Raw genomic sequence first — 12,497 nt, forward strand, 5'->3', positions numbered from 1 at the left:
GCCAACTCCATAAGTAGCCTCTTCGATGCCCATCTTCCTCTTGAAGTAGATTGGTGCTACCATGAGCAGGTGTGTCTCATTGTCATGAAAAACCCTAAGTTATTAAAACTTTGAAATGCCATATTTGGTAGTCTTTGAAAGATATGAAGAATGTCTATCTAACTGAAATATATCTCTATATATCTAGAAAATCTAACATGACTACAAGCCTTACTATTACTGATGATTATCCATTAACAACCTATATTTCCTGATTATACATTACATTTTTAAAATGAACTACACAATCACAATACCTTAATCATTATAAAAATACATATACATATAACAAAATTGACCTTAAATTTAAATCACTAAAGCAAAATCCATATCAATGCAAATTATTCATATCTATATCATCTCCCCCTTTAAATGTAAAAGAACATTTATAAACAATATTTGGGAATATGGGCACAGTTATTTCTCTCCAAACTGCTTCCTGCTGAATGGGAACACTGTTAATCAGATCTTTCATGATGTAACCTGTATGCCAGGTTCATCTCAGTCATCAGTTGGGTGAAGTTAATTTTCTGAAGGTGTTCACAGCAACCTTTCAGGAAGGCATGGTCTATCATACCATATTGGGATAGAAGCAACCCACAGAGTCTCATTTTCTGTAAAAACAAAAGAAGAATCTCTTTTCCAAAGTATCATATCTTTAGATCCAAATTCTGAAGTCAAGGTATTTTCAAGATATCTTTCTTGGATTAGTTCAGCAGCATTTACAAACAAATATCTTTTAGCAGCTGTTGCTCCTTCCTGAACATTAAAACAATTCAAAGAGAGCATAATAGCATACAGTATCAAGATTCTCTGTGTATTTTCCATCTTTATGCGGCTTCACTTAACCTCTATTTCTTTTATTTTTACTTTTACTTTTTTAGACAGGTTCTCTGTATATCTTTTTCCTGGAATAACTCTGTAGACCAGGTTGTCCTTGAACTCTCAGAGATCCTTCTGTCTCTGCCTCCCAGGCATAGGGATTAAAAGCATGTGCTACCAAACCTTGAAGTCACAGAGGTCAATCTACCTCTACCTCCCAAGTGTTGGGATTAAAGGTGTGTACCACCACACCCAACTACTCTCTTTCCTTACTTTTAAGAACTTTAACCTTCTGCCTGCATATATTTTTAGCACACTATAAATCATTTAGAGGTTTTCTTTGTTTTTGAATTTCTCTTTACTTTATCTTTCTGTCTCTTTTTCTGACCACACAAGCCTTTAAATTACTGAGCAATATGGGTAGGATTAGAGCCGTGGCTTTGACAGCTAGATCCAGCCCATTCCTTAGCTTTTCAGCCTCATGGCGGAGGTACCCGCTATAGCCATTTTTATTGCCACAACTGTACATTTTTTATCCCACCCGGATCCCGGCCACCTGGCTCCTGGCCACAGGCTAGCTTATGCCCTGAAATAATTACATGGAAACTTTATTCTTTTAAACACTGCCTGGCTCATTATTTTCAGGCTCTTACTTCACATCTTGACTAACTCATATCTAATAATCTGTGTAGCACCACAAAGTGGTGCCTTACCAGGTAGATTCTAGCGTACGTCCATCTTGGGCTGGAGCTTCATCGCGTCTGGCCCAGAGAGGAGAGGCAGGGCAATTGTCTGAGCCATCTACCTCACTTCCTTTTTCCTGTTTTGTCTACTCCACCTATCTAAATTTTGCCCTATCCAAAAGCCAAGGCAGTTTGTTTATTAGCCAATGAGAATCCTCCATCAACCCATCTTTTAAATGAGAAATTGAGTTTGATGTGGAGTTTCTCTTCCATTTTAATTTATATTTCTGAGTAAGATAGATGGATTATATGAGTTAAGAATAATACACTGATGCCCTGTTAGAAAATATTTTAAATCAGACCATATTCTTTCAGATAATGTTATGAAGACTTGTGTCTGTCCCAGAAATGCATGACAGTCGAATGGATTAAGTTAGCTCTAAAGGATTTACCATGGTCTGAGCCAGAAAATTAGTAAGGACTCTGATTGGCATAAACTTTTACTGTGTTTGAGTGCTGATGGTGCATTTTCATGACAGAGTCTCCACTACAGTTATTGAGTGTCATAAATGAAAAGGCTTGTTTTGGTGACTATCTATTCAGTAATTTAATTTCACTAATAACTTTCCTTACAGCAACTCGATTTTGAAGCCAAAACAAGTTATACACTGCGCATAGAAGCTGCAAATCGTGATGCTGATCCCCGGTTTCTAAGTTTGGGTCCATTCAGTGACACAACTACTATAAAGATAATTGTAGAAGATGTGGATGAGCCCCCTGTGTTTTCTTCACCCTTGTACCCCATGGAGGTGTCAGAAGCTACGCAAGTTGGAAATATCATTGGCACTGTAGCAGCACATGACCCTGATTCTTCCAATAGCCCTGTGAGGTAAGACCTTTTTGCTCCACTACTACATTCATCATTATCCTTGTATCCACATTCATACTTCTGTATGTATAATGGTCCTTTCTGGTTTGTAACAATTAATGTATACATTCTTTCTGTGCAAAGCATTATAGTATAAATCTCTCAACAGGATAGGAACTACAGAACATCTCTGCTAATTCAATAAAAGAGTAAGCAATTAATTAATTAATTAAATTCCAGATAAATAATTTATCTTTTAAATTGATCTCTGTGGACAATTTGAGCTTATTAACTTTACTGTTTCTAGTAGTAAAAATAAAAATTTACCTCATCTATGTACGCAGTTAGTTTAAATTATCATTCTAAATATAGACTAGATGTTTTTATCAAATAATCTCTTCAAGTATATTTATGTATACAAACATTTCAAATTATCTACACCCTCCCATCTGAGATCAGCTAGTGTGTTTGCATGTATGTGTGTGTTTGTGTGAATGTGATGAATGATACCTGTAGCTTGGGATAAACATAGTAAGTAAAATATACTTGAGATATTATGGGAATGGTGTTTAGTTTGTATGTAATATATTTCCTCAACCCATGGCTGTTAAATTCTAGTTAAATTTCTTTTTCTTTGTTAAAATATACTTACAACAATCAAGTTAAAGAATAGGGTTAATTTTGCCCACAGTTGCATTTTACAATACATCATGGCAGTTGGAACATGAAAAAGTTGACAATATTGTATTAATAGTCACTACAGAAAGTGAACAAATGCATGCAAGCTCACTTGCTTTTTACCACTGCTTGGCTTATATTCTTAATTCATTATTTAATTATATATATATATATATATATATATATATATATATATATATATTATACACACATATATAAAATTATAAATGCAACCTGCTGAGTTTATTTAGTGTTGCTAATATGTACATGCATTTATGATTGATGGTCCTTAGAGAAGACTGATTTTCTTTCTCAGTGGTCATTGTCTGTAGCTCTTCATCGAAGGTACAACCTTATTAAATTTCCTAAAATTGTAGAATATTCTTATACAGTTCAGGAGCCACTCCATAAATCCAGAGATCTGAGTCATTTTATATTAATCAATTTATTTAAACAAATTCTCACAATCATGCTCACAGTGTGCAAAAATCATATATTGATGATAATAAATTGTGCCTAAATTATTTAATTATGAGTAACAAAACCTTTTCCCATGGTTGAAGGTATTTAAAGATGTGAAGGTATATTAATATTTACCATATTTTAGGGCCAATGAACAAAGGCATTTAAGGACATCTAAAGAGTCTATTGGTGTATGTTAGCTTAATTTTATTTTCATTTTATTAATTGCATTGTAAATCATATTAATTGAAAATTTCCTGAGAAAGCATTGCATTTTTCGGAATATTGTACATGAATTGAGACAATGGTAATGTTAAGTAGCAATTAAAAATGGGAAGGCAAAAAAGGCTTAAATGAATACTCACTTATATTAGGAAAGGTGAAGTATGCTCTAAGGTTGATCTCTAAAAGAAATAGGTAGGACAAAGACTGAATTCCAAGCAATTCAAGTCAAGATCTCATGACTTTTTCCAGTTAAAGATCATACCTGTCTAGTGTTTACCTTTTCTGAAGTAAGGAATATGAGTGGGAAGTTAAGTACAATCTTATATTATTTTCTCACAAGCAGAAAATCAGGCTTATCTCAAGCAGTTTCAAATGACTAACTTTGTATAATTGCTTATGTCTTCAAATTTATCAAATTTTTTTCTTAAGTCTAATCTTGCTATGCTTGAAACACTTTGTGACTTTATATCATTTTCATAATGTTGGTAACTAACATTCATGGTACATATTTTTTCTGAATTTAATTGGATATATTTGCATTTCCCATCCATGTATTCCTTGTTGACTATATTTACTCTCATACAAGCTCTTGAAATTGGTTCCATTCCCAGCATTGTTTTTTGTTAAGTGGTGGACACTATGCCACAAGGATTCTCATAATTCTCTGTGAGCCAACCATTAAGAAATTGCTCTGAGGTGTACTCTATTGTGTTTTCCTTTTTTAAATGATATGTAAAAATCATGTCTAATATTAGCAAATATGGTAATTCTCTATTTTTATCATTAGGATTTATAAAAATTTATATTGACTATAGTGTCATAAAAGTAAGTTAATATTAACCTTTTATAGACAATAACTTCAACTAACTTTTAAGGATTTATTTTATGCTAATTGTGTATGTGTATGCCTGCATATGAATATATATATGCAGATACTTGTGAAGTCTAGAAGATGTTGTGGATCTGGAATTACAGGCAAATGAGAGCTGTCTGACATGAGTGCTTACAACCAATCTTGGTTCCTCAGTAGGATGGTATGTTCTGTTAACTGCTGTGCTGTTTTTCTGCTTCCATTTTGCTATTTATTATTAAGATTATTTTGCATTCACATACATCCCAATAAATGGACAACATTGCCCAATGGCTTTGTGGAGGTAAACATATATTTTGTTAAGAGATCAGTTAATCCTCAAACTGTAAACCCTCCTTCATCATGTACCTGCAGAGAAATAGCATTTTTCTGAGGAGGTAGAGAATAAGAACTTACAAATGACTACAGAATGTGATGAGACTTCATAGTTAGCATCTTGCTTCTATGGCTTCACAAATGTTCATTTGATTTCACATTTATTTAGTGTGTGTTTATGTGTGCATGTTTGTGCAATGCATGTCCATGTATACTTGCACAAAGTGGCTTACATTATGTAGACGTCAAAGAATTGCTTTTGAGTCTTGCTGTCCCTTTTCACCATATGGGTTCAGATTGCTTGCCCCTATTGTCCTCGAGATATTGAAGAGCAGTGTTTACTTCAATGCAATTATTTACTGTGCAGGCAATATTACTAAAAATATGTAATAGTACAGACATTGAATTATCAGTTAACGTAATAATGTTAAAAATTATGATATCAGATGGTGTGGTGATGAGCAGCGGGCTGTGTTCCTGCCATCCAGCTCCTGGCTGCCTGGCTAACTTAAAACCCAAAATAACAACACACAAATTATATTCTTTTAAACACTGCCTGGCCCATTAGTTTCAGCCTCCTACTAGCTAATTCTCACATCTCTTGCTTTAACCCACATCTAACAATCTATGTAGCACCACGAGATGGTGACTTACTGGGAAGATTCTAGCATACGTCCATCTTGGGCAGGAGCTTCATTGCATCTGACCCAGAGAGGAGAGGCATGACGATTGCCTTAGGCATCTGACTAACTTTCCTCCTTCACAGCATTCTGTTCTGTCTGCTACACCTATCTAAGTCCTGCCCTATTAAAAAGCCAAGGTAGTTTCTTTATTAAGCAATGAGAGTCCTCCATCAAGATGGAAGTCTGGCATATGCTTTTCATATTTAGAAAATTTATTCTTATATGTTGTTTAGTCTAAGTAAAAATATCAGAAGAAACATCCAGTAAAGCAAATTTAAGTTCCTCTTCCAATGTAATATGGATAATATTATGCCATATGTATTTATATTTAGAAGAAAAACTCATTTTGCTAATGTATTATACAGACTATGTTTTACTTTTCGGTATGCATTTTTCCTCTTCTGAAATGGCTGTTTGCATCACTGTCACAACACTGGCATTTTTACTGTTAGAGATGTAATTAGTAGAAATATGATTGTTATATGAACTCAAACTTTTGTGATTGCCTACACCACTAGGGAATGCTAAGACTCTCCATGGCCTTAGTCTCATCCAGATAGCATATTTGAAGTGTAAATACTTCATTTGATTTGCTTTCCATTTTCCTCATGTGAACAAACTAATTCTTCAGTAAAAGTTCAGTGATACTTAACATCACTTAGGAAAATAAATAGTGCCTCTTTATTTTTCTTTAAGCAATTGTAGATAATAGAGAGTAAGCATATATCTGACTTGTTATTTTTTGAAAATGGAAAATTGTTTTAATTAAGATCACTTGTAATTTATTTGATAATAAAATATAACACAGGTTTCACCACCCTCCTTAATGTATATTCAGATGTTTGACTCATAAACACTTCACAGATTCAAAGGACGTCATTACAAAATACATATGGATAAAACTCAAGGATACATCACCTTATAAAGCATTCTACATATTTTATATTTGTATTAGGCAATTTCAGAAACTCATACACTCATTGTTTCTCAGCTAACATGTTAAACAGCTGAGTTTGAAGAAGCTTTCCCTTATAATGCAATTATATTAACACACAACTGTGACCATGTCATTTACTTTTGTTTAATGAATAATCTAGGTGACATTTTAAGCCAAAAACTGTTCAACTTACTTTAATGTAAAGCAAATATTTTAAAGTCTATAGATAATCTTAGATGTTTGATGCAATTACACATACAAAATAAAAATACTTCAAGGTTGATGACTGAGTTACACATTTACTAAAGCAAAACAGAAGTGATTAATGTCATATAGCATCTAGCTAAAGTATAATAAAAGTTTACATACTATTGGGCAAAATATAAATTATGTAATAGGTTTTGTGATCACTTGTGAATGTATATTAAACAGAATAGGCTTGCCCTTTTCACAAAAGAGGAAGTTTTCTGAATGCCATCAAGACTGTATATTATAATGCACTCCTAATTCTACTCAGTAGAATGAATATTTAGCTTTTATTCAAAGCCACTACACTCTTAATGCATAATAATTCACATATTATATTCTTTCAAAAACTGAAATAGGGTAAATTCTAAAACAAGGTTAACTACTATATCATTTCCTTACTTTGGTAAAGCCAAATTAGAGCTACTACTGCCCAGGCGGCCAGATGCCCTGCCCCTTCCTTCACTACAGACAGTAAGTAGGCAGGCTCATTACCACCCACTGCTCCAGCTTCTATTGCCTCCCAGACTGCTGCAGTTCACTGAAAACATTTTCAGGAATTGTCAGGTATAAAAGGATAACTCAAGTTCAGCCTGGATTCCTGACGAGCCCTCTCCAAGATCCCATCAGTGGCAATATTCTAGGACCTTCTGATTATCATGTCTGGTTACAGCAAACCACTCAGAAGAGTAAAATAAATAGAATGAGAACAATTTATCACAATGCAATCAGAAATGAGGGAATTTCCCCATTTTATTACTTCTTTAAACATTTTTCCTGGCTAACATAGGCACAGTACTTAAAATTATTTGAAGTCAGTCTTATATGTGATTTCATTTAACTTTCTTACTGACCTTATAATTTTAATAAGAGAACTTTTAGAGACAAGGGAATATACATTTAAATAAAAGATAAATTTGCAGACTAAACTTTAATATAAATAAATGTAAACTATATACAGTTTCCTATATTGAAAAAATTATTTTTGTATTTTATTAACTATTATAAATTCTAATGCTCAATATTTTGGTATGTATCTGTATACAGTGGTTGATACATGTGATTAAAATAAACCTTAAAGGAATTTAATTAAGTTATAAAGAAATGCAATTTATAAGCAAAACTGGTATTGGAAAGCATGCCATAGACATACTTTCCTGTGAGAAGCCCCTTCCTCATAATTGCATTTTTAAATACCTGCACTCCCCTAGAGAATGCCTTGTAGAAGCATAAATCCCTCTCTCAGCATTTGTGTCAGCCCCTTCATTAATAGGTAAGGAAGGGTGAATCTAGTGGTAATTCCAGCACTAGGAAAGCCAAGGTAGGGGGATTTTATGGGTTTGAAGCTAGTTTAGTTTATATAATAAAACCCTGTCTGTGCAGAGGGTGGGGTGCGGGGACACAAGCATGCCTTCACATATCCCCTTCTCCCCTAAAAGCAACTTCTACATTTTTGTTTCTGCATCTTTCCAATCTGGGTGGAGATCCAGAAGTTAGCTGATTGTTTCTGTCCCCACAGAACATGTTATACCATGAAGGTTTAAGTATGATGGTGAGGTGAGGTGTGCATCTGAAGCTGACTATGAGTCTGACGGGGCTTTTTCCTTCAGGGTACCCTCTGTCTTTTGTTTGTTTGAGCAGAGGCTACCTGGATTTGCTTGTGTGATTAAATGTGTGATCCGCAACTGTGGAAGTCTACACTGTGAAGACATGTAGAGTCCCTTATCGTTCAACATATCTGCAAAGACTTCGGTGATTTTTAACAGCTGGACCTTTATGCTGTCTGTCTGTATACTTTCTTTCTTTTTTTTTTTTTGGTGCCAGTGTTCTATCTCTTTATTCAGTGATGAAGAGAAACATTTTTCTTTTTTAATAATTTCAGTGAGAGCCGGGCGGTGGTGGCGCACGCCTTTAATCCCAGCACTCGGGAGACAGAGGCAGGCGGATCTCTGTGAGTTCGAGACCAGCCTGGTCTACAAGAGCTAGTTCCAGGACAGGCTCTAAAAAAGCTTCAGAGAAACCCTGTCTCGAAAAACCAATAATAATAATAATAATAATAATAATAATAATAATAATAATAATAATTTCAGTGAGGTCAATTTGAAATACTTTAATTAAATTATGACTGATGACTTTTTTAAAATTCAAAACCCCTCATTATTACAAATATTTCTTTGACCTTGTAATTACTCTTTAATATCTTTAGAATTGGTCTTGTATGGGGTCTGGAGAAATGGTAAAACTTATCAGAATAGTTTTGTTTTTTTTTTTTTTTTTTTTTTGGTTTTTCGAGACAGGGTTCCTCTGTAGCTTTGGAGCCTGTCCTGGAACTAACTCTTGTAGACCGGGCTGGTCTCGAACTCACAGAGATCCGCCTGCCTCTGCCTCCCGAGTGCTGGGATTAAAGGCGTGCGCCACCGCTGCCCAGCTATCAGAGTAGTTTTTACATACTATTTTTTAACTTACTAAAATAATATGACTTCACTCTTCATATGTGAACATAAGTATTCCCAAAAATTCTTCATCCCACAACTGGAATGCTTGCTTGCTCAAGTGTCTTCTAAGTCATTTCTTTTTGGGAGGATGGTATTTTTGACTAGAGAACAAAGACTTGCCCTATTTTACTTTATTTCTTTTTTTTCCTCATTTTTTTATTAAAGATTTCCATCTCCTTCCCTCCTCCTCTCCCTTCCCTCCCCTCCCTTCCACCCATACCCCCACTCCACCCCTCTCCAAGACAAAGAGCCATCAGGGTTCCCTTCACTATGTTAAGTCCAAGGTCCTCCCAGCTCCCCGTAAGTCCAGGAAGGTGAGCAACCAAACTGACAAGGCTCACAGTGAGCCCGTCCATGCTGTAGAGTTCACGTTCCCTCAGTCCTCCTCCACCATCACCCACATTCAGAGAGTCCGGTTTGGTCCCCTGTTCCATCAGTCCCATTCCAACTGGACTTGGTGGTCTCCCTTTAGATCTGTCCCACCGTCTCAATGGGTAAACGCACTCCTCACGGTCCTGACTTCCTTGATCATGATCTCCCTCCTTTTGCTCCTCATCCGGACCTTGGGAGCTCAGTCCGGTGCTCCTATGTGGGGCATTTTCTCCATCCAATGCCAGGTGAATGTTCTATGGTGATATGCAAGATATTCATGAGTATGGCAATAGGATCTGGACATTTCTGGCACAATCTTCTCAGCTGCCCAAGGACCTAGCTGGGGGCCTCTTCCTGGACACCTGGGAACCCCTCTAGAGTCAAGTCTCTGCCAACCCTAGAATGGCTCCCTTAAGTAAGATATATAATTCCTGTTCCCATATCCACCCTTCCTATATCCCAACCATCCTATTCCCCCAAGCTCTTCCCATCCTCCACTTCACACATTTCTTGCCCCATCCCCCCTCCCCCAATCCCACCCCACCCCTATGTTCCCATTTTTTTGTCCGGCAATCTTGTCTACTTCCAGTATCCAGGAGGATAACTATATGTTTTTCTTTGGGTTCACCTTCTTATATAGCTTCTCTAGGATTTTTTACGAAATATATTCTCGATGTCCTTTATTTATGGCTAGAACCCAATTATGAGTGAGTACATCCCATGTTCATCTTTTTGGGCCTGGGTTACCTCACTCAAGATGGTGTTTTCTATTTGCCTCCATTTGCATGCAAAATTCAAGATGTCATTGTTTTTTACCGCCGAGTAGTACTCTAATATGTATATATTCCACACTTTCTTCATCCATTCTTCCACTGAAGGGCATCTAGGTTGTTTCCAGGTTCTGGCTATTACAAATAATGCTGCTATAAACATAGTTGAACAGATGCTTTTGTAATATGATTGGGCATCTCTTGGGTAAATTCCCAAGAGTGGGATTGCTGGGTCCTGGGGTAGGTGGATCCCAAATTTCCTGAGAAACCTCCACACTGCTTTCCAAAGCAGTTGCACAAGTTTGCATTCCCACCAGCAATGGATGAGTGTACCCCTTACTCCACATCCTCTCCAGCAAAGGCTATCATTGGTGTTTTTGATTTTAGCCATTCTGACAGGAGTAAGATGGTATCTCAAAGTTGTTTTGATTTGCATTTCCCTGATTGCTAAGGAGGTTGAGCATGCCCTTAAGTGTCTTTTGGCCATTCGAACTTCTTCTGTTGAGAATTCTCTGTTCAGTTCAGTGCCCCATTTTTTAATTGGGTTCATTAGCATTTTAAAGTCTAGTCTCTTGAGTTCCTTATATATTTTGGAGATCAGACCATTGTCTGTTGCGGGGTTGGTGAAGATCTTTTCCCAGTCAGTAGGCTGCCTTTTTGTCTTAGTGACAGTGTCCTTTGCTTTACAGAAGCTGCTCAGCTTCAGGAGGTCCCATTTATTCAATGTTGCCCTTAATGTCTGTGCTGCTGGGGCTATTCGTAGAAAGCAGTTTCCTGTGCCCAAATGTTGTAGAGTACTTCCCACTTTCTCCTCTAACAGGTTCAGTGTGTTCAGATTGATATTGAGGTCTTTAATCCATTTGGACTTGAGTTTTGTGCATGGTGATAGATATGGATCTACTTTCATTCTTCTACATGTTGACATCCAGTTATGCCAGCACCATTTGTTGAAGATGCTTTCTTTCTTCCATTGCGTGCCTTTAGCTCCTTTATCAAAAATCAGGTGTTCATAGGTTTGTGGGTTAAGATCTGGGTCTTCTATTCGATTCCATTGGTCGACTTCTCTGTTTTTATGCCAATACCAAGCTGTTTTCAATACTGTAGCTCTGTAATAGAGTTTGAAGTCAGGGATGGTAATGCCTCCAGAAATTCCTTTATTGTATAAGATTGTTTTGGCTATCCTGGGTTTCTTGTTCTTCCATATAAAGTTGATTATTGTCCTCTCAAGATCTGTGAAGAATTTTGTTGGGATCTTTAAGGGGATTGCATTAAATCGATAGATTGCCTTTGGTAGTACTGCCATTTTTACTATGTTGATCCTCCCAATCCAAGAGCAAGGGAGATCCTTCCATTTTCTGGTATCCTCTTCAATTTCTTTTTTCAAAGACTTAAAGTTCTTGTCAAATAGGTCTTTCACTTCCTTGGTTAGAGTTACCCCAAGATATTTTATGCTATTTTTGGCTATCATGAAAGGTGAAGCTTCTCTGATTTCTTTCTCTGCTTCCTTATCCTTTGTATATAGGAGGGCGACTGATTTTTTGGAGTTGATCTTGTAACCTGCCATGATACTAAAGGAGTTTATCAGCTGTAGGTGTTCTTTGGTGGAGTTTTTCGGGTCGCTTATGTACACTATCATATCATCTGCAAATAACGAAAGTTTAACTTCTTCCTTTCCAATTCGAATCCCCTTGATCCCCTTGTTTTGTCTTATTGCTATTGCTGGAACTTCAAGCACTATATTGAAGAGATAAGGAGAGAGTGGACAGCCTTGTCGTGTTCCTGAATTTAGTGGGATGGCCTTGAGTTTCTCTCCAGTTAATTTGATGTTAGCTGTCGGCTTGCTGTAAATAGCCTTTATTATATTTAGGAATAACCCCTGTATCCCTAATCTCTCCAAGACCTTTATCATAAAGGGGAGCTGAATTTTGTCAAATGCTTTTTCTGCATCTAATGAGATGATCATATGGTTTTTATCTTTCAGTTTATTTATATAATGGATTACATTGATAGATTTTCATATGTTGAACCAGC

General features: G+C 36.3%; 1 protein-coding gene across 2 annotated transcripts in view; it reads left to right on the top strand.

Annotated features, from left to right (window-relative positions):
- Positions 1 to 12,497, top strand: part of Cdh7 (cadherin 7) — a 213,279-nt gene that overhangs the window by 138,797 nt on the left and 61,985 nt on the right. For both annotated transcript variants that reach the window (XM_038349211.1, XM_038349212.1), the window contains one exon: positions 2,180 to 2,433. In XM_038349211.1, coding sequence (XP_038205139.1) covers positions 2,180 to 2,433 — 254 coding nt within the window. The remainder of the gene's footprint in view (positions 1 to 2,179; positions 2,434 to 12,497) is intronic.

The sequence above is a fragment of the Arvicola amphibius genome, chromosome 12, assembly GCF_903992535.2.
Source record: "Arvicola amphibius chromosome 12, mArvAmp1.2, whole genome shotgun sequence".
Lineage (NCBI taxonomy): Eukaryota > Metazoa > Chordata > Mammalia > Rodentia > Cricetidae > Arvicola > Arvicola amphibius.